Here is a 27,207-nt window from a genome sequence, read left to right on the forward strand (position 1 = left end):
TAAAGAAGTCACTGTGGGCTCTGAATTGTAATGAATCAACCAAAAAAATACTGGTCTTTTCTACATTGAGCACTTTAGATGAAATATCCTTTTTACCCTGATTATATTTACATACATTTATTTAAAGGTAGTCTTATTAGTACATTTACTTTAAAATTCTGAGTAGTCCTTTCACAACTGAATGGAGGCATAAAGTAGCATCAAATGGTAACTATTTTTAAAAAAATAGACCAGCAGTATGATTCATTAAAGTGTAAAGATAAAAGTTCTGCTGGTACACCTGGTCGGCCCCTGAACTACATCCAGTCTGTAATGTGCTCGACTTTACACTTTTAACACTTATTTACCCGTATTCTTTTAATCGTTCAAATATATGTTTGATTGCAAGCCTGTGTTCTATGTTTTATAACCTCATCATTTTAGGAAAATGTATTTGTTTTTGGTACAAGGATAATGGCTTTTTAAAAGTACAATCACAAATAAAGTGAATAAACAAAGTGCCAATTAACCACCACAACATGTCTTGTAAAAACAACTGCAGACAAATAACATTTTTTGAACTTTTATTTAAACTGAGAATCAGACATTTTTCATAATTAAACCACTGTCTAAAATCTCCTAACTAAACATTATTGGCAAAAACCAACTTGCAACTAATGTTCCTGACGCGGACAAAATATAACAAAACAATAACAGAAAAATATCAGATAACATAATAATTACAAAAAGGTACATTCAATTTCAAGACGTAAAACCTGCGTCCTGCTCGAGGCGGAGCAGCTGTGGGTCCCCCTGAGTCTGACTGTAAATGACCCACAGCGCTCCACCACACATTATTTCAACATTACTGCAAAAGGGAGAACAAACAGCATCAGTTTAATCCCTTTAAATTCACATGCTCGGACAAGAACATAACACAATTTAATGACATGAAAAGCAGCAGACCAACATCCTGGGTCCAGTGTTTGACAACCTCAATCATACAGTCATCAATGACCCAGGTATATTAACCTAACACAAGAGTAATGGAACCTGAGGTAGCACGTATGTTTCTGCATGAACTACTGAAGACCCAATTCAAAACCTTTATGACTCCAGATATCATGAAGGAGGTTATTATGGTCACTGCACAACATCACCTGAACATAGTTTCGAGTTTTCAGGTTGTGAACTGGGCCTTTAGAGCTCTGATAATACAGGATACATGAACAAATTAAAACAAATGTCTTTTATTGAAAAGCAGGATAACACTATTCCTGAACCCCAAAAGACAAGAGCAAAAGATGAATGAGCAAAATTGACTTTTGTGGAAATCAATGATGAGGAAACATGTTTTGTCCTACTACACATCATGTCATTGTTATAAAATGAGAACGCTGAAAATGACACACAAAGACAGGATGCTGTTAAACTGATCTCTTGCCAATATGCAACGGTGACCTGTAAAAAAATTCTTTGGTTCACATTGTTTGCTTTTTAAAGTTAAACTGATTGTGTCACTTTTCCCAAACCTTTCCCATGATTGAATCCTCTGCAAAATCCTCTGATTAAGAATACAGAAATGTATGTATGTGCACTCACTGATGTTTCTACAATCACTTTTATCCCATAAAATAACCCAAAACTGAGAGTTTAAAGGGATCATTACCAAAATAAAAGCATTTAATTTTAATATAATTAGATATGTAATTTGTAAAGTACTACTTTATAAACTTGAAAAATGACTGTAAATTATTTTTCACTTATTAATTAGGAGAAAAATCAGTGGATGCTCATTCACACACACCTGCACTGCTGCAACACAGACAACTAATCAATATAATATACTGTATTCAACTCTTATAATAATCCCCTACAATGTACAGGCATCTGTTTGCAGCAGTTTAGGAGGAACTCAGGATAATTTGGTTGGTGTGCATAACTGTGATTATTAATTGTCACTCCATTAAGTGCCTGCGAATCCTGCTGGCACTTCCTCAGAGTTTTAACCCACAACTCTCCACACACGTACTGTGTTGTGGGTCAAGGCCACTAATGTGCAAGGCTTTGTTCGAGGAGCAGCACCTCAACTGATCTCCAGGGCCGAGTTTCATCTTTGGTCTAATGTTTTTCACAATCCTCAGTAACCTTCTGCCAGAGATTAGTTGAGAGACTTAAAAAAAAAAACTTAATTAGCAAACAACTCTTTGGATAATAGCATCACAGTCACCGCTGCACATTGGCCTATAATATAAAACTACTTGGCAGACAAGTGCTAATCTTTACCTACTCTATAGCAAAGCAAAGCAAAGCATACTTGGAACATAAGGAACTACAAAGAGTACTCAGAAGTACACTGTCATCTAACAAAAATATAGATTTCTTAGAGGTAAAACATTTCACGGTGTTCATTCAGTTCTTCACTTCAATCTCTGATTAAACACTTCCATTGCTTTCACTACAATCATTCTTCATGTGTTTCTTCCTCACGTGGAGCTTCTCCCTCAGAAAGATTAGGATTTGGTTACGGCGTCTGAGGGGTGCACTCCACATTAAGGCCAATTATAAAGCTTTTCTATACCGACATGCCGCTTGCAAGCACTTCTGGTGTGAATCTTAACGCATATATAAAATGAAGAAGTCAACAAACACAGGAGCTTGTTGTAAAAACCGACCTGAGGAGAAACTTCAGGGGTTTCCATCTGTGGGGAGGGCAGCACAAACTTCTGAGCTACTGGCATGAGTCAGAGATACATTCATAGTATTTTCTATTAGACAATTACACACTAAACGGTTTAGTACTGAGAAGATACCCTGTCAGTTCACCATGTAACACTACATGACTTTTCAAATGTACTAAACCTTGTTCCCTGAGTTTAGGAAAACAATAAGACAATAAAATTAATTCTTAAATGAGGTAGTATAAAGCAGGAATAGCAAGGGCTGCTGCACACTGAGATACAAAACAAAAGTAGACATTCATTATTTCTTTCATACCATTACTCAATAATGGACAAAAAATATTATTAATACTGGCTCAGTACCTCAGCAACATCTGAGGAGATAAATAAAAAACGGTAGGTGTGTGTCCTTAAACTCACACAACATGTGGAGCGAGAGAGGAAAGCTGCAGCGCCCTTACCATCCTGTAAATCAGAACAAAGTGAAAGAAATGGACAAAACAGGACGACAATGAGAAAAAAGTCATCAGGAAGTATAAAATGTAATGCGGCTGAGGCAGCCACATCCCATAACATAGGTATAAGTGGTTATTAAATATACAGTGGAAGGTTTACCCAGAGGCAAACCGAGGTAGATAATCAGCAAAAAGGACTCTTCCCTTTCACTCCAGTGATAAAACTCTCTTAAATAACTTCAGAAATGCCACCTTGTTGACATTTTCTACAATCTTTTTTTAAACATTCATAGTGGGTGAGGTTTTTTCTTTCTTCAAAATATACACAAACAAATAAAGAGAAAACAAAAAAAAGACATTCACTGGAAGAAAAAGAAAGAAGGAAAAGAAATCAAATGCCCCTCCTGCCAACATTTTATAATATAAAGGCCTCTGCTGGCTTCCTGTTCAGAGGGTCAGAACAAAAGGGGATAAAGATGAACAAAATGTATTTCTTTACTTCTTTACACCTCTCTCTCTTTCAAACACACAGTACTCTCACACTGACATTCAGGACTGCAGTATACTTGCAAAGGAAAAAGTGGGTTCATTATCCATATGTTTATTTCCTGACTTGGAGAACATCAAAACTTAAAGGAAGAATTTGATTTAAAGCAGCAGCTGGGGAGCAAAGATCAGCACAAAGTGTAGAAACGGGTGCAGAATTATGGCTCTGTACCAAGACTGAAAATACCCCGACTAGCTGTGTCTTGTTTTTCTCAATCAAAAAAGGAAGGAAACAACGATTTGCTGATTAACAGAGGGTTATGTGCCAAACTCTGTACTGTCGCTAGGCAACCAGACCGCTGTCACTACATGACCCATCATATATTCAGGACTTGTTTTTAGTAAAGATTAAACTATTGAGCAATGACATGTATTTATTTTGTGTTCTTACTGAATTGGCAAATTAGTGTATGTCACAGGTTAAACTATTCCTGTAAGTTTTCTGAATATTTCCTGAAATATGAACCGTTTTTCTACAGAAATGTAGTTACTTTCTGCAAGTATACCACTGTCTTCACACACACACACACACACATGCACACACACAGGCACTCACAAAACCTGACAGCCGCGCATCCCACACTTAGACGGAAAGTGCAGCCCGAGAACTGCTCTGGGCTTCATGATGACAGCAGCCAGTATTGACAGCCTCCACCACCTTCGGGCCAGTCTGACTCTCCTCCAACAGCTCTTCATTCGCCTCCCCAGCAGGACTGCTGCAGTCTGAGTCTCCGCTGTCCTCCACCGTCAGAGAGGGTGGCCGGCTGCTGGGACCAGACGACAGGTTGGTCAACTCTGTCTCATCGTGGGAGTAGCGACCTGAGTCCCCAGTGGCATGGCTGCCCTCGCTGGAAGAAGATCCCTCCGTGTCGCCCGGTCGACAGAGGAGGTCTTGCAGGGTGGCGGCCTGATCTGGAGAAATGGACAACTCCTCTTCAAAGGTCAACACGGTTCTGCCTGGCTGGTAGGAGATGACGGCATGTCTCATATTCTGCAACACAGAAAAAAAGAGTTTCTCCAGTTACGCTGATTGTTCAACTTTACCATCTCAGACTGTTTCCACTGATATTAATATCCTGAAAGATTATGAAATAATTTTGGAACAAACACAAGCTATTTAAGTCTCCCACAAGCACCACTAATCAAATAGTTGTGTTTATGTTTGGTCTGTAAACGGTAATGCTCAGTTAGGGCCGTGGCGGAGAAGGCAGAAGCCAAGTTGCTGATAACTATTTAATGAGGAAAACTCATCAAACATACCTGCACTGTTTTACTGTCCTTTTTCACATTACTGCCGAAGAAAAAACATTTCCTTTTTTTCTCAGTGCTAGACTGAACAGGGCCGAGAGAATTGATGAGGAGATTTGTTCCACCCTGCAAGATAAAACATTTTTCTAATGAATGAAGTTATACTTCAAAAACAGTTCCCAGTACATAAAATTTATTTTTTCCAGGATTTACGTGTGACATGCTGTACCTTGGTATCAATGAAATAGCTTTCACTCATCATAGGCACGGTAACATCGGCGTTCTCAGCTTGCCCTTCAGAGCCCGGATGTCCTGCAGCTGCTCCAGGTGTGCTCACTCCCTCTCTGTACGTTTTAACAGCAGAGAATTTCCTGGAGGGAAACAAACATGACGTAACTACCTATGTACTTAAGGAAACTGGGACACTGGAGGACAGTGAGCACTATGTACCTGTTCTTGCCTCTGCAGACAATGATGAAGGCACAGATGATGATACAGATGAGAGCAATGCAGACTCCCACACTGATACCTGTCATTGACTTCTGGTCCAGGTGGTAGAAGCTATTGGAAAAAGCTGTGGAGGATCATGGTGACAATGTCAGATTAAATCCTGTCATTGCTATATTTAATTTTCAAAAGGAACTTTTATCAACATCCCATTTTAAGACATCATGTGATATCATGTGCTAACTTGAAGTCACTCACCTGTGGAGTGTGTGGAGCCATGGGAGAGTCGGAGATCGTTACCAGAGGAGAGATCTGCTCTGATCGTCAGCTCTACCGCGTGAGAAAACGGTCCATCACCCATGTTGTTAGACGCAGAAACTTTCACTAAGTAGACTTGGCCAGGCTTCAGGTTCTCCAGCAGAGCCATGGTGATGCTCCCTGTTGTGATATTTAACTCTTAGTCAGTATACTGTTTTTGTCTTTTTAACCTTATTAACATCTTACCCTTGTGTTTAAATCATTAAAAACTGAGTGTTATGATACTTCTACAGATTAATGTTAAACCTTAACTCCAGATCCACCCATACAGCACATAAATAACTATTTCTAATGTTCAAAAGTTGAGCTGTTAAGAACAGGACATAAAAACAATCCTCGTGAGATGTGCTATGTGAGAGGAAGAGCACGGGGTCAGAGGATCAGGGCTATACACATTCCCTTAACCGATAGCCCCCAGTCTCCACACCACCAGGATCCCAGCAGGGACTGAAGAGGGGGTGGGTGCTCAGTTTGAGGTTAGAGGGGGCTGGGCTGAGCTGGAGGGGCTTTGTGGACAGCTTCACTTTTGACCCTTTTGCCAGTGGCAGAGGGGGAACTGTGTGTCTTTTTGTGTATTTCCTGGGGTCATCTGCTCTTAAAAACACTTCTGCTGCACACAACAACAGCCTCACTGTCAAAGCTGGCTGTTTTGCATTTTGACTCATATTTCTTACATTCAAATAGTTTGATCTTGTGAATTAACCACATCAACTTTACTTCATTCTGCATTACCTTCCAACAACACCACGTGTGTAAAGTGTAAATTCACTGTAAAGACAAAACACTACCAGCTAACTGATGAACTCTTCAAACGTGCTTTCCTTCTTTTCACTGAATAGTTTCTCCATGAAGAAAAAATAATTAAAAACATATAACTGAACTCAATAATGAAAAAATATGAGCAATGTCGTCATGAATTCAGAATAAGTATGAGAGTTTGAAGTGGAATTAATCTGCATTATTTATAACAACACGCTAATAATACAGTGTTTTCAGAAATGTATGCGTACAAAGTCTTTATAGAAAGTGTAAACAGAGCATCAATCTAAAGGTTACACTGAAAATAGATTAATGCATTGTGGTATGAAAAGCTTTGTGTGCCCCCTCCACTCCACACCAGTAGAGTCTCTTTCTCCCTCATTCTTACCTTCTCTTTGCAGCACTTGCCATTCCCCAGCTATCCAGGCGTTTCTTGAGGCATACAGGATTGTGTAATGAGTCACAGCCACACTGGGTTCATCTGGAAGCTTCCATGAAACAAGCGCCGTGTCCTCCTCAATCAGAGTCACTTTCACGTTGGAAGGAGGTTGATTTGGAGCTGGAGAGGGCACAAAGGCAAAGTAAAAATACTGTACCATGAACACTAGAACAGAATGTAAGATTTATTTAAGTTTATTTATGACTCAGAGCGAATTTAAGATGGGACTGTTCTTGTGAGTGACTGAATAACATAGATGACATTTAAATGTTTTTGTCTTCACCTTCAGGGAAAGTAGTCTGATAGACCACAGGGCTCCAGGGGCTGGACAGCTGGTCAATATGTAGGCGAATGGCAAATTCATATTTTGTATTGGGCTCCAGATCTCGCACTAGAAGGTTCTGCTCATGCCTGCAGAATAAAGATATGGCAGATGAATGAAGAGTCAGTCACCCAAAACATATTTTTAAATATTTCCACATGTGCCCTTCCCCTTGCAGGGAATGTATACTGTAGTATCAATTAATATGTATGTTAATGTGTTTATTGTACAGGTCATGCTGATAAATTGCTATGCTCAAAGGAAAACCAAAAAAGTTCAGTAGCTTCTTCATGAATGCCCCTTTTAAATATTGTGCTGTGGTCACTTGTGAAATAATTTTACTGTTTCCGTTCAATTGGTGTGAAGTGGATCCCTAAAACTGTCCAGAAGGTGGTGACATAGAGCTGTGCTGGCAGTAGGGAGTAGTGAGACATTACTCGCAAGCGTGACAACTTCAAAAAGCCATGATGTTCATCTGTCGAAGTTCAGGCACTGAATGGGCAAATAAATTAATTAAGGAGGCTTTAAATGAATGAGACAGTGTTTTGAAATCCTTACGTCTGCAGGTAGAGCACCAGGGAGGCGTTCTGCAGGCCGACTGGGTTGCAGCGGACGGTGTAGTTAATTGCGTGGCTCGAGGTGAAGGCTGGTCGGCCCCAGTGCAGGAATACAGCAGTCGAACTGTTGGTCTTGGTGTACACATTGTGTGGAGGAGGTGGAGGGGGCACCAGACGATCACGAACAGCTGAGAAGTACATTGAGATTAAAGTTATTTTTCCCATTTTAGCCTATATCAAATAGAAGGCACCAATATGCCTGAAACACACTGAAAACTGTTGATTTCAGTATTCCAGTATACTGTGTGACTTACAGACACATCCAGGGGTGCTGACAGTCTGGTCTGCTTGGTAACCATCACCAACATCATTATAAGCCAAAAGCTTAACGTGGTACTTCTTCCTTGGATCTTTATTGAAAGAAAAGTGAATATAATGTTTAAATAAACAGTAAACATCAGCAAACATTAATGCTCACCAACACTGTGATCAATATAATAATTCAATGTGGCTCGTAAAATGTGATTGGTATGAGGAATGGGAAGCAGTGGAGCTTTTTGAAAGAGGGCCGGACTGTGTGGGTGTGGGGTCAGGGAGGTTTCTCTGGTTTGATGTGTGGTGGGAACTGGAGGTGAGGCAGTGTGACAGATGCTCGGTGCTGTGAGCCCTTTGGTCAGTTTCTACAGCACTCGGGGCAGCAGAATAGAAGAGCTCCACTATCCATCACCCTGTCACCTCAAGTCTTTTGACTGCAAATAAGAGAGCCCTTTCTCTGGCCCCAGCCATGCCTGCTGGTCAGTGGTCACTCCTACTCAGGTCCTGAATCTGGGGGTTAAATCCAGGGACAATCTCCCATGGGAAGGACACTGCTGACGGTCAACAGCAGTTGCAGGCTTCAGTGACCCTGAAGACCTTCTCCTGAACAATAGCCATCTGACCAAATGTCCATTTTATCCTTAAAAGAAACTGATTAGGGTCCAAATGTTTGATAAAATATCTATGTCATATCTATGAACTCTTCCAAAAACATGTAGCATGATTCACAATCTATCTAGCTAATGGTTTTCAAATGATTGGTTACACTCTGGTGAGAGACTGAAGATTTTCAAGATGAAAATAAAATAGGTGACAGTGGCACTGGCTTTGGCAATTTTTTGTGCGTGCGTGTGTTTTGGGGGAGTATATATAATGTCTACTTATGTATATAAATGAAGCAATGAGTATCCTATGAGTGCCCTGAAGAAAACAAACTTTGCTCCTTTGTGGGAGACCACAGGAGATGAATTAGTATCCATGGAGGAAAGCTTAGGATAGGTGGAGCTAAGCTACTTGCACCCCCATGCAGCCCGGGGAGTTTCACTAGAGCCACACCAGGGCCAGCAGGTCAGGCCGAGATAAAACTTTGAAAGAATCTGAGGTCATGGGTGTGGAATATGAGATGAGCCTCCTTTTTGCAAAGGAATCTCACATTCAACAGAAAATTAAGGGTAAGGGAAAAATAAAAACCCACTGTTCAGTAATATAAATTGTGTAGATGCAGTAAAGGTGCTGGAAAGTGTGGCGAATACATAAATGTTTACAACTGAGTACAGATATGATCTGAATAAAAAGAAGCAGCTTCAATTTGTCTGTTACTGCATGAGACAAATAAAACCAGAGCTCCTAGAACTTTTTGTACAATGTCCACCTTCTTATCTGAAGTTTGTGCAGTTTGTTAAGTCCCAGTGTTCACCTCTACAGAGGAGTAGGCATGTGGTATAGCATGCACCTCAACTCAACTCCACAATACAATGGGTCTGTCGTAATTATGCGAGAGACGAGCTCTGAGAGGGGGGAAGCTGTGACATCTGGGCCACGACCTTTGACATGGAATCTGGGCAAGCTAAATCCCGCAAAAGGAGGGGTTATGGTTCTCTCTCTGAAGGGGGGAGGGTCAAGCAGAGGAAGTGAGTGGAAAAACAGGGAAACACCAAGAGTTAAAATGAAATGGCACAAATAAGTGGTGTCACACTGTCCTGATATGAGAAAACTCAACCAACTGGTTTGTTTTTCAGGCACAGTGCAGGATTTACCTGAAGCTCTCATCCTCTCTGCTGCAGATAAGAAGACAGTATGGTCTTAATGTCTTATAAGGTTTCCTATAGCATTAAATAAAATTCAAATGTCCTGATTTATCTAACCAACTGTCCCAAACTGAATATTACTCCATCTATAGTTACAGCAGATCAGTTCCTCACATTTAAAAAGAGGATTTTATTTGCTTGATTAAATTGTCGTTGCTATTCTGCTCCCTGCTCCCGAAACCTTTCCTTGAGTGAAGACATTTTCCTTCCACGATGGCTTTACTGGCACAAATTATTCAGTTTGAATTAAAGGGCATTTTGAGCCATTTGTGGGCACCCTTTTTGGCCCCTGAAGTTTCGTTCTGTTGCCCCCCAGGCTGCGGTAAGCCAGGCCTGAACAGGGGCCATAAATGTCTACTCCTGCATGAACTCTCACACCAGCATCTATCATCCCTCCACCACCTCTCTCTCACTCCTTACTCACAAATCAACACACACACATAGTGACAAACAAGCAGGCTACATAACCCTTTACAATAATGTCTGCTTAGATCTTCTTTTTATACCAAATACAATATTCATTGTATTTTATAAAAGGCGTGGACAAGATGCAACATGACCTGCAGCTGTGAGATAAATCTAAATACCTGGTGCCAAAAGGTATGAGAGGTATTTAAACTTCAACTGCAACTACAGGTTGTTCTCAGGGTCAGAGAATAAATGCAGCAAGCTCCCATCTCCATGCCATTTATACCCAACTGGAGCCTCTGAACACATTCCTCTCTCATAGTGTGCTTTTAATCATCATCATAAGTGAATCATTTAACAGCAGGCCAGTTCATAGCATGCTCTTCTGCAGCTGTACACAGAGCTGAATCAGCAGCATCCAGTTTTACTAAAGCGTTCAGAGTTCAGAAATCAATGTTATTGGCAAAATAAGGATGGCTGCTGTGTACAACATCAAATGGACTATAGGAAATACCATTTACAGTACAAGCAGATTTAATTTGTAGTGATCACCTGCAGAGAAAAACCAACATTCAGCATTTCACGGTCTCCGATCTCACAGCCACTTACAGCAGAGCTTCCAAAGCGGAGTTCAAAGTAATGCAAAAGTTGCTAATAATCACTTAAAGGGCTTAAAATGTGTTTACAACATTAACCAATAAGGCAATAAGCAAACAATTTAATATGCATCAACTCAACTCATATTATTCCTCTTACAAAAAAGTGTAAGACTACAACTTTATTCGGTTTTTACACTCTTAACTTGAATTATTTTGCTTATCCACTTTGTAGATAATAGCTTATGACAGATATTTGAAAAGAGTGAGCTCACTGAGCTCATGACTCTTAAATCACAGCAGGTTTTGCCATTAAAAAGGATTTATATTTAGATTGCCTCTAAACCTGTAAACCCGTTTACATTGTCTTGCTTTCAGGTATTTATAGTTCACTTTCAAAATCCAAACGTTGTGAAAACGTTTTAAAATGCATGAGGTGTGCTGTGGCAATAAATCATATTAATAGCAAGAAGTAATGTCTCGCAGAAAGAATATAAAAGTAACAGAGGAAGGGTGTCATTTCTGCTGCAAGATGTGTTGTCACATAGGAGGTCGGATACTTTGATTCACACCTCTCTTTTCATACAGGTCGCTGCAACTAATTTAGGAGAATGAAATCTCAGAAAAGCAAGATAGTAAGTTCACAAGACATGCTCATTGTTTGGCCAACAGCTCAGCTGGTCAGAGGCAGCATTTCCTTCATGTCTTGGCTAATAAACTATCTTTGTGCCTCTCAAAGCCAAACACAATGAGAGTCTTTGATGTCAGTGCTCCTCCAGCAACACTGCTCTAAGCAGTCATAAAACACATGATAAATCAGCCACCACAAAACAGCTTTCCTCTCTTTAAAACACAGCCCTGCACAGCTCCTTCAACAAAGAGGAACAAAAGAGAATTCTCTTTATTCATCTGCAGCTCTATTTTTGATATTGCTAACTTTGCTGAATGACTGCAGAGTACTAGTATTCCCTGAACAAGTAAACATTTATTCAATAAACAGATAAGGAAAAGCCAAAGAAAAAAAAACTTGCGTGGGTTATAACACAACAGATTTCTGTATATTAATAGACTCCTATACACATATTATTACAACAAAATGAAATACTACATTAAAACATACTAAATAAACTGTAAATAGGGGAATATCATGGCCACCTCTTTTTATCACCATCTGTACATATTAAAGTGGCAGCCCGGGTATGATTTTATATTTAGGCAATTAAGTTTAGTCGTTATATAGTCATTTAGAAAGAGGAGTAGTAGGTTTCTTAGCAGGCAAATTGCAGTCAAGTAAATATCTAACTAACTAACTAAATGCCTGAAGCAGTTAGAGGTAACACCTATAGTGTGCCTCCTTGTCATTCCTTCTTTCTGATCTCATGCAAGCTCAGAGCTTCCTGATTTACAAGTCAGCTGCTGGCCACCTGGTTGACCCCCTCTGGCCACAGATGGTCAGTTGTCCACTGCGCTGGCCTAAGCCCCCTTTCCTCTCTCAAACAAAAAAAGACTAAATGAATCTGACCCAAAGGCCAGAAGCGCTGTGATATGCCCCAAACACCACACAGCAGCCGCAGAAAAGCCCCACACTGAAATCTTACGCAGAGGTTGGAAGGAGGTCGTGGACGTGGGATGTGGTGCAGTTCTGCTCCATGCCTAATAAACCTCGGCTCCACAGATGACAAGACTTAAGGCAATTAATCACTCATATGCCTGGTTGTCAATAGATGCTGGTTTAAACCAAATTTATACTCCACAAACTATGTCCTAGAAAATATTGTGAGTTGTTGGCTATTACAATTCTTACATTTGTAAAACTACACTGGTGTAAATAAATTGTAGTTCTGCTTCAGTTTGTACTAATTTGTAAGAGTACTTCAGCTGCCAAATGACCATCCGTGACTATTAACAACATATACTAGATCAAATTGGTTATGCTTGTAAGCATGCAAGTAAGTCAACATTAATTACACCAATTTAGGAGTTACTTAACCAACTTCTGTGTCAGTGTACTGTTTCTCACATGCAGCAGAATGCCACAACATTTTATCAGAACAGAAACCTACAGTTTAAACATGAAACGTCTGTCATGTGTTGGTGTTCTCAAGAAGACCAGGAAAATACTGTATAATGACCTACATATCATGTACTGCGGTGGTAGAGGGTAACCTGAAGCAAAACTCACCAAGGCCTCCGATGGTGTGTGTATTAATGGAGGCGAGCAGCTGAACCGGGGTGCTCTCGGGCTGGCTCTCCTCGTGGTAGAAGAGTTTGTAGCCTTGCACACCAGCTGAGTTTCTGGATGCCAACGACCAGCGTGCCATGATGGTGGTGCAGTTTAAGGGCTCCAAATACAGCTCTGGTGACAGAGGAACTATAGAGAAATAAAGAGTCAGAAAAACATTTATATTTACATATTCATGCTACAGGGTAGGTTGCAAACCTACATTGAAAGAAATGTAAGTGTTTAGGATAACAAACACACTCATGAAGACCAGTGTGATCAAAATAAACCATGTCGTTGACATGCTTTTCATTTTCATCTAAATGCTCCCTGAATGTGATTCAGACCAAACAAGACTTCCAAAACCCAGTGCTATGTAAACCGTATAAGTGAAGAACTGTTTCCAGTGTTTATGCAACAGAGGAGGTCCCTGTCCGGGTTTTCTTTGAAAAGGAAAACTACCATATGATTCCTCACCAGCTGTTTCACACTCAGTACAGATTAGAGAAAACCACACTGGCTGTCTAGGGAGCTGTTTCACACATTTTCAATTTAGGCATAAGGGGAATGACGTTTTCCAATAGAAGACCTCTGTCTGAGTTTAAGCTGGAGACCAAGGGCAATAGAGATGGGCAGGAAAAAGATGAACCCTCCCCTCCCCGCATTAAAGCTTCAGATGTGGCTCTAAACAGCCATATACTCTTTCTCACCCGGAGGCCTGAGTCGCTCTCTTTATGACCCATGACTGAAGCCCTTCCAATGTTACTGACAGTGCTGGCCAAAGGTCACAGAGTAACAAACGTAATGCCTTAACAAGATTATCTGAGCAACTCTTCTCTATCTCTTGCTCTGTCTCATGTTTTAAACTAAACTATGGAGCAAAGTAATATTTTAGCTGTTTGGCTCAACCTCCCCTAAGTAAAGAAAACTTTTTCAGTGTGCTAGGATATTTGAAATTCTAAAAATCACACATTTCTGACTTCATCATTGTGGTTTCAGTATGAGTTTGATCAATTACGATAAAAGCTCTTCAAAATGTTTTACCTCGAGCATTGGATGCCTTTGGAGTGCGGTGAGATGTCCAGGCAGACTGCTCACCCCACCCAATGCTGGTGGCGGCGACAATGCGCAGAAGGTAGATTGTGTCAGGCTGCAGCTTTTCCAGGAGATGTTGGGTTATTTCTCCCGGTAGTTCTATCTGTGAAACTGCACTCTCAGAACTGGTGCGATAGCACAAGCGGTAGCCGGACACTCGACCACGGCTCAGTTTGTCTGGAAGAGGCTGCCAAGACACCTGGATGTCTGTGGGGCTGCGGCTGGTGAGGCTGAGCTCTGGAGCGCGAAGGGGAACTGTGAGCCAAGCAGACAGGTAAGTTAAGTGTGACATAATTCCAACGTCATGCAGTAATATTCATCTGAGTACGCACTACAAAATGTAACATATCCTCTATCCAAATATAAAAACGTAATGCTTCAGATAACTGTTATCTCTCAGGGATTGTCTACGGAGGACAGGAAAACCATCCATACAAAGAGAGAATTATGGAATGATGGGAAAAAACAGCTCCTCAAGAGGGGTTTGCTGACAGAACTGTAGTACTTGTTTTAAACTGCACTTGATGTTGCCCCCTGTGATCATGGGTTTCTTAAATTAATAAAAAAAATGCTTCAATATTTGTGGTTGTATTAGGTTGTATATCTTGTTGCAAATGAATGATGGAAATGACTGTTTTATGGTAACATTCAATACATTTTCCAGGAGATGTACCATATCACAATACGTGTCACCACTACAGTATAAAACTGTATGTGCAGTAAGTTTTCCATATCACATATGCAAATGCAATACTTTAAAACTACAAGGTAACACAGACAATAATGATTATATTATTAATGATTCTCTCTGGGTTTAGACCTCACCATCTTCGAGTGTGTGCTGGAATACGTGGTCCGACATGCGACTGGCTCCCATGGGCATGTAGGCCACCACGTAGAAGGTGTAGTTCCGAGCCGGCTCCAGATCATCAATAATGTAGCGAGTTGTATCATTTCCAATGACAACTTGATATTCCTCGTTGTTCAGTCCTGTACCCAATGACAAGATCATTAATTAAATGAATTGGAATAATCACAACTTCCACTCAGATAAGTTTACAGCACTCCTGCTGTGGAACTTGTGGAAGAAATTGATCTTATCTTGTGATTTTTTTTTTTTTTTCTGCAGTTGCTTAAATAAATAAGAAGTTCAAGAAGAATTCAAGTTTTTGAAAATCTTTTTCTGCCTCTTTAATGGGAGCCGTTCAGAAAAGTCACACATGAAATGTATTTACAGCCAATGGGAGAAAATTACCTGGTCTGATTTCTGACCTGGTAAACAAGGTACTTCAGAGTAAACAAAAAAAGCATTCTCTGTAATCTGAATGCCTCAGTAAGTCTCTCTGAAAAGCATAAGAAAGCTTGTCTTCCTGTCAATTCACACTCTCTTCTTGCCTCACAGGACAAACACTTTTGGACACTCCATCACACAGCCTAATTAGTTCCTCCTTTCAGGAGAACTTCAATTTAGTGCCAACTTATCTGCCAAAAACTTTAGGTGCAGAGCATACTGTCTTATACTCTTGTCAATGTCAATGAACAGCTATTCTCTGACTGGGATTTTGTCACAAAATCTATATCAAGTGCAGAAAATCCCTGACAGATGCCAGTTATTCAAGGATTAAATAGAGAGAGAGAGAGTTGAGCTTGTTCATTCTTTGTTTGACCTCCTTATCTCCAACAAAATCCTGCAGGTGTTCCTTTTTTCTCAGTTGAATTCTTTACGTTGCACCTCCTCAGTGGAAGTCAGTGGCATTATAATTAAGTGCAGTGCTACAATGTGCAGGCTGCACATTTTCCTGAAACCTTGCATTGTTTGAATGTGACTCTTGTTGTCAAAAGCAAGAGTTCCCAGGAAAGCTGAAAGGCGTTCAGGCTTTTCTACTGCCATACAACAGCCCTTGTGCTTTTTGTGAATAGAACTGCCTGTATTCTGCATTTTATCAGCCAAAGGAAGGGAACTTGCATCTTGAAACTCTACGGGACTGTGGTCCTAATGACTACGCCCGTTTGTCAAGAAAAAGCTGCTGTTGTATTTCATTATGGAGAACTCCATTTGTTGATCTCTGCCTAGCAACCCAGCACTGATAGCTCAGGGGTTGGTCCAACACTTTTTAAATGATGCAAAATTTAGGTTTCCTGATCCTACAAACACCATAGACAAATGTCTAATGTATTAAGAGTTTCCACCTAATCAACAAAAAAAGTCCTCTTGTTCCCACACCACTCACCTTCAGCCTTCATGTAGTGCACAGAGTAAGCAATAACTTTATCTGAGTTGTACAGAGGTCTCTCCCAAGCCAGAAGGATGGCAGAGCTCGACACCGTGTCAGCTCGGATACTCCTGGGGGCACTTGGTCGGTCCTCTGACATCACTACAATGAGCCGCGCCATGGACAGGACTGACCCCTGATCGTTCTCTGCCTGGCACTGATAGATGGCATCATCCTCTGGGATGATCTGGTTGATGACCAATTTGCTGGGAGACACACACACACAGATGCAGAGTATGCACACAGATGGCTTCGTCCTGAGGCACTTTTTTCCCAGGCTGTTGTCATTCTATTACCTTAACAAGCACTGATGGTTGAATAAGGAGCACAAGCAAATTATAGGGAGACCAACTAAAATCCCATTTGCACAGCTGTAAATTATTCAGTTTCCTTTCTACTCTAGGAACAGTATTGAATTATTTATTCAAATTGCTCCAAATTAGTCAACAACAACAACTGTTAAGTGAGCGTCTCATGATTTAAGGAGTTAGGGCTCTGTCCTTATGTCTGCACATAAATCTCTGCATACAGCGGTCAAAGCAATGTCAGAGAAGAAATTTCTTAGATCACAGGAATGAATCTTAAGTTGAACCAAGCAGAAACATACGTGTTGTACATCTTGATTCGACCATTGGAGTGAACTTTCTCTCCGTTCTTGAACCAAGTGATCTGAGGCACTGGAACTCCTTCAGCATGGCATACAAAGCGGGCAGTGCCAGCACGTGGACGGGTCACGCTCTCAGGCCACTCCACCAAAGAAGGAGGTGCTTTAAAGAGAATATTAGCAATAATATAAATGAGACATCATCAAAAGAAGTTCACATTTACAGCCAAACAACTGTATACTGCCATTACCTAGAACAGTGACATTAGCTGAAGCGACAGTATAGTTTCGTGTGCCAGGAGTGGTCGCTCGGCACATATACACCCCTCCATGCTGGGGCTTGATGTCTGTGATAATAAGGTTGCCATTTCCCAACACTTTGGTGCTGTAAACATCAATAGACTTGCTGTCTGCTCGGCTCCAGGAGATGATAGGTCGGGGATTGCCTGTGGCCATGCACTCCAGGATGGCACTCTGGTGCAGAGACACTGAAATGTTCTGTGGCCCGGCAATGATGCGTGGTCTCTGGGGGAGCTGGGGGCTGGGAGCTGCAGAATGAGAGGAAGACAGCTTTAGTGTATGCGGTTGGAAATGATAGAGAGTCAAGTATAAATTTCATCTCTCTACACTGTCCCTTTAATGAATATAAAAGGCTTTCAACAAACTACTGATCAGTCTGCAGCTGCTTCAGTGAAAAACATACTGCGCATATCAGACATTTCTCTGGGTAAAGATGTAGAGCAAACACAGTTTTTCCTTTGAGGAGGACATTCCACCACTTTTGTAGAAGGTTTTAAACGCACCTGGGGTGACAGTGAGTGTTGCCTCACTGCTTCGCCGACGGCTGGCAATGTTGGTGGTAATGCAGCGGTAATTTCCAGCATCTGCTCGCTGCACCCCGTGGATCTGAAGAACGCCGCTGGGAAGGACTGTGATTCTGAATGATAGAATATAAAACATCTCTTATCACTTAGAATTTGGAGCGATCACATATCGCCCATTTTAAACAACAGATCAATCTGTTCAATAAGAATGTAAATGAATACCATGAAGTAAGTCAAAACAACAGAGTGCATACCTCTCAGTGGCGAGGGGTAATGTGACACGATTGAACTCCCAAGTGATAATGGGAGGAGGATGTGCACTGATTTTACAGGAAAACCTGGCAACTGAGCCTTCAGTCACCACTATGGACGTAGGCTGGATTGCAAAAGAGGAGATACCTGTGGAAAAAACAGAACAGAAGATAAATGTAAGACTTTTTAAATATATGGTTAAATATGGTTTGTAAAAGGGGCAAAACAATTTCCAGTTTGATTCTTCAGCAGTGTCGTATTCCTTTATCTTGTGCCAAAATGGGATGTCCCAGTAAATAGATGGTTTACATTGCTCACTTTGAGACCAAGCCATTATTTGGAAGACATTGTGAAATCAGAAAGGAAACGTACTTGAGGATTTCAATTTCAAGGATTGTAAACACAATGATGTATTTCAGACGTCCATCCATCTCAGTCAGATGTAGTGGATGTCAGAAAACAGAGATGCCTATTACCTAAAGCTAAAGCTTGCTGAGGGCTGCAGGAGGGTGATGAGTGGAGTGGAACAGCTACATCCTGCACGGATAGGATTTCCTTGAAACTGAGCTGTTGTCAGCCACCAACAGAGCAGCAAGCTAATGAGACCCACCATGAATTACAATAAGGCCTTTCATACAATAGCAGAGGTGTATGCATTTTACAGTATAATGATTTGGGTTGTTTTAGCTGTTTTTGTTAACAAATACTCTCTTTGACAGTACTTTTTCCAGAGTCATAAAACTCCTAAAAGCCACTAAGGTCACCCACCGCACCATCCCCCTCTTTTCAAAAAGCTGAGGAAGCATGAGGTGAATCATTTGTTAAAATAAATCAATTGCACTGCTAATCATGATAGAGAGAACAGCAAACCTCACAGCATGCTTACATTTCACTACTATAAATACTGTATATTAAGTCATCCATGGCACAGAGATGGACCAGTAAAGGTTAAAAAGGATTTTTATAATGGGTTCAAAAGATATAGTTATGTAACTTTAAATTCTACCAAATTCACTCATTCTATTCTCATGACAAAAATTGTTGCCTGCTTTTAAGATGAAACTGTCACCTCTAAAGTAATGCATAAACAAACACACTGTGGTGCTCTTTAACCTCTGCCCACACACCGAGGGCTGCTTCTGCTGCAGTGAGCCATCAGCACTCAACAAAGAAGAAACACAAAAGAGCAGGAAGCAGGGCATCAAGTTGAAACTGTCAGATATTCAGAGGGAAAAACATTACATACAAACATACCAAAACCTGACTCTAGTTTTTAGAAGCTGTGTGAATGCCACAAAGACATGTTCACATGGTTAAATTCATTAAGAAAATTTTGCTGCAAACTATTTTCTAACTTAGCAAGTGAACGTTAAACAAACTCTGTTTCAGTTGGAAATAAAATAATGAGATTCGCACAAACAAGAAAGAGAATAATAATCTAAACCGTGAAAATACATAAAGTGTCTCATTTGCACATTGCCAACTGTAATTCTTTGCCCTGACTTTGTCATTCAGCATTTTTATCAGTGTGTTTTTCCAGAAAAAAAAAAAAAAAAAACATTTAGCCCCATGCTGTGGTAACCTCTGCTTTCGAGAAAAACTTACAGGAAATCCCTGCACTGCAATAAACACACAGTAGTGTGTATGAGGGGGATGATGAATGGCTGTGTGTAAGTGGTGGAGCCAGGTGTTGTGGTGCTGAACAGCAGGAGAGCTCAGACTTCCACCAAGAAACACATTCAATGAATTATGACATTTACACATCTGACACCAACTTGCCTGCAAAACCAACAAAAAAGAGGCAGTTTTGGTTATTGAGACAAGCTAATTATCTTTCTGTGGACTTAGCGCTGTTATAGGACCTGATATGTAAGATTAATATATCAAATGCATCTGCTGTTTACTACACTGCTGTTTTCAATATTGTTTATTTCCCTGTTACCAGTCTTATTGGTGAAGAGGCAAAATGTTGTAAGGATCAGATCCGTTCAACATTGACACATTTAATCTGATTAGTCTTGAGCTGTCACCCCCGTAGGATGTTGTGAAGACAGAAGTATGGAGAGGCACTCAAACCCCCTTTTTCCACACACATTCTCTCTCCCCCCCACTCCGCCTGCGTTAGCATAGGACCTTACAAAAATGCCATTAGAGTGCTGAAGTGATATGACTGCAGGACATTAAAGATGAGCTGCACTGATCCTTCGCCTCCCTACTTTGCCTTTCCATTCAATCGAGCGATGCTGAATTGACAAACAGCAGGATAATCATTGATTATTGATATACTACTAAGACAAGGCTGGAAATCCATAACTGCTGGGGTTTGTCACACGCTGGCCAGAGCACTCAAAGCTTAAAATAGGAGGCTGACCTTCTGCTTTGAGAGATGATATTTGCTGAGGGGCATCTAATGTGTGTATGAAATGATCAATGCAAACAACTAAAGCTCATTATTATTTGCTTACTTATGAACATGTGCTCATTCTGCCATTTATTTTTGCACTTAAGGAAAATGGCAAAAGAAAACATTTTCAACTTTCACAATGACCATGCCTTTGTCATTTACCTTGCTGCATCCACGTGCATGAATATAAAGTCTTTGAAAGAACATTTTGTCCTCTCCCCTAACTCAAACACAAAATAAATACCCCCTTCTACTCTGAACGATTTAAGAAAGAGTTGCGACCATCTGCCCTTCCAGCAATCTCACCTTTCACCTCTGACCTCAACAAATCCTCGCAAGCACCCAGGTCCAGCAGAGCAATGTATGACCAACCCCAAACTAGCACTGTTGTTCACTGATGCTAAGAAAACTGCTTTGAAATCCGTCTCTATGATGATAATGTTAAGATAATGTTTTGTAATATAATCCTGTTCTGCGGTATCAGTGGCATCTGACAGTAGGTGCTACTCCAATAAATAAAACAATACAGGCAGTCCTGCTGCTGCAAGATGATATACACACAGCTAGAACGGATGCACCAAAAGTGTGGCTGATTGAATCACAACCTTACAACTAATAAAAGCACAATTACGCCAGGAACGTTCCACATCTAAAGATATACAAGTATGAGTCTGTTTAAACACGTTCTTGGTTTATTTCACTGAGCTTAACCTGCAGTCCAAACTGAAGCAGAGAAGTAAAACTATATTCACAGCTCTCTTGCAGCAGATGGGTTTTCTGATGCTGGCAGCTCAACAAACTAAAGGTCAGTGGACAGGTCAGGCCTAAACAAAGGTCCCCCTACAAATGCCAGGAATTAGTTCAGCCCTCTCTCCTCTGGCTACTGTGGTCAGTTTCTTAGCCAGAGCAGCAAAACTAATATAAGTTACAGGTCTGTTACCAAACTGATGCCAGTACTAGGTGCTACTCGGTGCTACTTTTCTGTTGTTGACAGAACATCTCCTGTGTCAGAAGTGCCAGGACAAGAAGTTATTATGAAAATATCCTTCTTCTAATTCCTTAAGGCAAAAAAACAACAACAATCAATGACAGTACATTAACCTTAACCTGGTTTCAACCCTGTGGATGACAAAAGCTGTTTGTGTTCAGTGGCTCAGTCATATGGATGGCAAGGATGCCCACCCCCAACTATCCTTAACCCAACCCACCCCCTAGGGCCCAATCTTTTAGGGAAGGCATTAAAATTGATCATCCTCTCCTGATCCTGCAGGCTGCATGCTGAATCAATGGCCATAAAGAAGCTCACGAAAAATTGGACCTTCACTGAATAGTTTAAACAACCCTTACGGGTCTGTAATACATGGTTAAAAAAACACATATAAAACAAAGTTTTCTTTATATGTGCTTAATCCACAGGTGCTGCTGAATCACTCCACTGTTTCACTTCTTCACAGTGTTCAATGACTGAACATTAATAAAAGAAGGCTGATAAGCAAGGAAAAGAATACAAAGCTGAAAAAGCCCACAAATCAATCACTAGCTGCCTGGCAGATGTGCTGCTGCTCAACACAGGCTGCAGGACAGTCAAGTGACCACTCGCCTGGCTAAACAAAGACCTATTCCCATGAGCAGTGTGACCTCTCAAAGCACCAAACAGGCAGTGGGGGAGCAGTGTTGGAAAGAGCATTCATCCCCCCTCCTCCAGTTCCTTATCTCTGCTCCAAAGTTTTCCAATCACTCAACAGCAAACCCTCCACGCACAGACAGTGGCTTCATTGTCTTTAATCTCCATATCAGAGCACAGAGTTTAAAAAGTCAATCTGGAAAAACCTACATTTTGTTTTCAACAACAATTTTATTCATTTCCACTGCATATTATAAAAATAAGACGGCAGCTAAACAGACGCGTCCCATTATGCTGAAGATAAGAGAAAGGTGCCCATGAAAACAAAAGTGGATCCACTGATGATAAAACTAGATGAGCATCAAGCATTGTTGAGGAAAGATTTAAGTCCAGTTCTCTGTCTCACTACCCTCCATCTATTGAACAGTTTAAAGAAACCTTTGACCTCTGGGCCTGCCGTTCAGGGGAACCATGGTAACCTTTCGTATCCAGCAGAGGAGAAAAACAAGATTCCAGGCTTTGAGTTGTCTCACTTAAGGGCATTTCATTCATTCACATCACAGTTCACACTGTGCAAGGTTTACTTTCGTCTTATTGGGGCTTCTAATTGTGCCAAGCCAGTGTGAGTCAGATGGATTCCTTAGCAACTTAAAATAATGCTGTGGTCCTGACCTGGCTGCCAATGGATGCACCAGTGAGGTCAAACAAAGTTTGTAAGTCAACTGGAGCAGCTCCTTCAAATACCTCATTTAAACCTCATTCTGCTCTCAGCTTTAAACACAAACACAGTGAATAATAGTGTAAGAATACACATGAACATACTATATGTTTTTACTTGTGTCACCTGCATTTGTGAGAATTATTTTTCTCCCTACCGGACCAAAGAAAATCAAGCACACAAAACTCAATAATATCAATGTACATCGAAAAATTACCATTACAACATAACTGAAACCATCTCGACTTAGTTTACGCCAGTATGATTGCTTTAAAAGAGCCCCACCTGTAAAAGTTGATGACAAATGACTTCTGTTTTTATACTTGTGGTGACTTTATGCAAGAGGCCAAAACAAAGGGCGTCAACTCAGGAGGTAATCTCTCTACTGAAATCCCCATCAATCTCAGGCCTATTGACAAAAGTCACACGATGAGGCTCAGGTGTCACATTCCTAATCATCACGGCCAAATCCCTTCTCACCTTTGTGCTTTACAACCAATGTTTAAGGTTACCCTCCATCACCACCATACTCCTCAGCTCCTGCATCTGACTCATAAAACATGAAGAATATCTCGCAGCTATTAAGGCCTCCCACATGTTATACTAGCCATCCGCAAACTCAGGGGTTAATATTAGAACAACATGTTCTTTGAGCAGACTTCCTTGCAACAGGCAGGTTATACGAGAGAGCCATTCAGTAGAATGAGCACAGCCACTCTGATATTTCAGTCACATTGGCGACTTACTGATATTTATCATTAAGAATTAATGTAATAAGCCTTCTTGTGGTGACCAGATCCAGCTGTTCTGCCCAGTGATTTCAAGACAAACAATTGCACACGTAGAATCCCTTTTCTTTCGTGAGCACAGAAGGGAATGGGGACAAAAACGGTCAGAATGAAAAGCTTTTCACTCTTTCGCCAGAGTAGTGAGGCAGAAAACAATTGTGTGCAAAGCCTCCGATCCTTGCTGACCTGGTATGGCCTGCAATAAAGTTTGGTCATTTAGACACTCAGGGTAAAGCTGCAATACTGGGAAACAGCCATTCACATTTGTGTGTGTGTGTGCGTATGTGTGTGTGCACACCATTCGCAACAACCCCCTTTGCTACCTCTGTGTCCTTCAGCTGAGCATTTCTCAGGTATGTGAAAATTTTATGAGCTTCCAGATAGACCTTCCAGCACGTAGTAAGTGCCATTTTAAAACAAACTAGTAAAGCTTACTGGCAGCCTTTATTGCCTTTTAACTTCAAACTACAGAACTACTCAATCAATTAATAAAACTGTACTCTTTAGGTACAAGAAAGTATCTGAGTTATGACTGAGCTCCTCCAAACAACACCACATATATTTACATACTGCTTTAGAATAAAAAATCAACTGTTATAAAACTCACACTCTCACTCACTCACCCAGTTCTTTTGCTCTTCATATGAGGTGATGTAAACTACGTTTACACATAAAAATGTTCCACTATTTTCATTTTTTAAACTGAGAAAATCTTCAGCATTGACGTGAAGTTTCCCAGCAACTTATCATCTTAATCTTGTGAATATCAGCATCAAATTAGAGGAGGTATGAACTAATTCCTGATAAATAAACAAACGTCAAACAATGAAATAACTTGGAATTAGGGATGACAGTCAAAAAGACATGGTAAACTGATATTTTCGGTCCCTTTTCAAACTAAGTATAAACTGAAATTCCAGCATAATGCATGGAGCGTAAAACATGCGTGGCTTCAGTACAGATGGGAATGCATTGCTGGCAGGGTAAGATGTTACATTCTACACAAGAGACATAGCAAGATGCATGGCCTGTAGGTAAAAGGAGGGGAACATAAGGTCCCAAAAGGCCAATTCTGCCTGAAGCTTCCCTACCTCCCCCTTAAAATACGAGGCCAACTCGCACAGCACTGGAAGAGAAAGCATTCCAAAAGAACAATTCCTCAAGCGATCAGGGTGCAATAACATGAAAGCCCCGACCAGTGAATAGGGGTCATCTGCTCTTTAGCGTTGGAGAGCCAGTATCCTGGACAGCTTCTAACCTTTCAAATCTCCTGCTCCTTCATTAACACACCAATGGGCATTTCCCCCTTCCAAGCAGTGTCTTTTTTTTTTAAGCTCTAACTTTGAAGACTTTGTCCCTCTTTCTGCTACCACCAAAGCTGTCCTAATGGAAGACTGAGCAGCAAATAAATACGTGGATTAGTACAAATATCTTTGGATAATTCATGCAGTTAAATTTGAATGTCATCCACTGAATTTTGCAAACTAATAGTAGCAAACAGACCAGCAGAAAGTCTTTTGACTGTGCCTGAACATGATGAGTTGACAATCACATGTCCTCCTCACTGTTGTGTTTCTAATGTCATTTCAGTGTGATACTCACTTGCGATTGTAAGACGGGCTTTCTGGCTCAACATTGCTCCATACTTGTTCTGAGCGAGGCACTGATATAACCCTTCATCTGATTTGTCTCCTCTTCTGCTCTCCACCTCCGAAATAAAAAGGGAGCCGTTGGAAAGCAGGTACACCCGTTCATTCTCCACAACTTTTACTCCATTCTTGAGCCATCTGACGTCGATGGGCGCTTCTCCACGAGCCTGACAGTCCAAAATCACTGTTTCTTTCCGCATGACGGTGACATCATGGGGCTCCTTAACGAAAAATAACTCACTAAAGCATAAAACACCTGTTCAAAAAAAGAAAAAGAAAAAAGCACGTAAGTGAAGGAGGTTATCAGCATGAGGCCTTATGTCAGGGCAGAGGGGCAAAGTAGTGTCCAACAAAGAATTTAAAGCATGTAAACACCAGTCAAAGTTCTTTGATACACAAAGTTTAAATCAGTCTGCATGCTTTGTCCTGATACCCTCCATCTTGGTGTTATCAGTGTTAGTGTACACAAATCTGACCCAGATCAAAACATGTACTAAAGGTGAAATATCATATTTCATAGGGTTGGAGGCCTGACCAGCAGGAGGTATACTGTCCAGTACAGTAGTCGCCACTGCAGCTTCATAATGTTTCTGCTCCACTTACTTAAGGCTGTAAAGTCACCAGATGAAGGTGAAACAGATGACCCTGTCGGTTAGTTTACAGATAAACCTGAGACAGAACTCCTTGAATCCCCTGAATTTTATTATAAAAACCTAAAATTATTTTTCAACCACATTGAAGACCAGTATTAATCGAAAGTATACACCATGAATAAACTTTGTCCACAACATGTACCATTTTGTAAATGCAGTCATATTATTATTCGAATATACTCTGCTCTGAATGAACCTTTAAATACTTTTCATTTTTTGACTAATTTTGGGCTATCCACACAACTAATAATAATTATTACTACTACTAATAATAACATGTGACTTACAGTGTTACATGGATTTAGCAAGAAAAGTTGGCAACAATATTTCAGTTCAGTTTAACCAGTGGGAGCTGGTTAAATTAACTGTTAACTATTTATTATACACTCCCTTGCCAGTTCATTAGGTAACTAGTGGAAACAAATACTTTCTAATACATCACTCCTGCACAAAATCTTAGCTCCATGACTGTTATGATGTTCAGTTTATGGTTGAACAGTGTCAGAAAGGTGGGTTTCAACTACACGGTCATTTTGGAGGATGTAGTTTGCTTTGCTGATAAAGTGGATTGAATTGTATACAAAGGTGTTTCTATTATTTAGTCTAGCCCACTGACTAAAATGGGGTTGTCAAAATAATAGTAACATGTGTTGTCACAACAATTCAATAGTGCTACAAACCACAGCCTCCAAAATGAAAACAGTTGAATCAACAGTTCTGTCAGTTATTCTGAACAAATGCTAAATACCATAACCTTCATGCTGCTAAGATTTAGTGTAAGATTGTTATATCTGAATGTGTTCATTTTTTATTAGTGTACCTAATGAACTGGCAAAGTGATGTGTATTACATCTGAGGTTTGGAAAGTTAACAGTTGGATTAGCTCAAACGGTGCAGACAGATTATAGATAGATTATAGATTATTTAAGGTCAGCAGTTTTGGAGAAAGCTACACAACAGTAGTGATTCAGTCAAGCTATCCGTTAACGTTAAAAGCCAGAGAGGAGATTTAAAGTTTGGATTAAAAGTGTCAATTAAAGACCTCAGGTCATGTTAAAGCCCACACACTAACATGTGGGTTACGGACCGTCAGTCATGTGCCTATAAAGTTAAAAGTTTTAACTGAAAAAAATTAAAGATATGAGTGAAAATGTTCTTACCTGAGATTGGGAGCAAAACAAAGACCAGCAAACGCTGATATAATTTCCTTTTAACGGTCGCCAT

At 40.5% G+C, this 27,207-nt stretch overlaps 1 protein-coding gene across 1 annotated transcript; it reads right to left on the reverse strand.

Annotated features, from left to right (window-relative positions):
• Nucleotides 1-4,165: 4,165 nt before the first annotated feature.
• On the reverse strand, nt 4,166-27,207 carry prtga (protogenin homolog a (Gallus gallus); the record flags this gene model as incomplete). Its single annotated transcript, XM_084541990.1, has 19 exons — nt 4,166-4,652; nt 4,922-5,035; nt 5,139-5,280; nt 5,360-5,483; nt 5,615-5,794; nt 6,822-6,992; nt 7,156-7,283; nt 7,753-7,939; nt 8,066-8,161; nt 13,061-13,249; nt 14,144-14,449; nt 15,020-15,184; nt 16,426-16,673; nt 17,075-17,234; nt 17,323-17,619; nt 17,875-18,008; nt 18,150-18,294; nt 25,284-25,586; nt 27,144-27,207. The coding sequence occupies 19 exons, from the start codon at nt 27,205-27,207 to the stop codon at nt 4,245-4,247; spliced, it is 3,561 nt and encodes a 1,186-aa protein (XP_084398116.1). The 3' UTR covers nt 4,166-4,244.

Source organism: Chelon labrosus, assembly GCF_963514085.1.
Source record: "Chelon labrosus genome assembly, chromosome: 3".
Classification (NCBI taxonomy): Eukaryota; Metazoa; Chordata; class Actinopteri; order Mugiliformes; family Mugilidae; genus Chelon; species Chelon labrosus.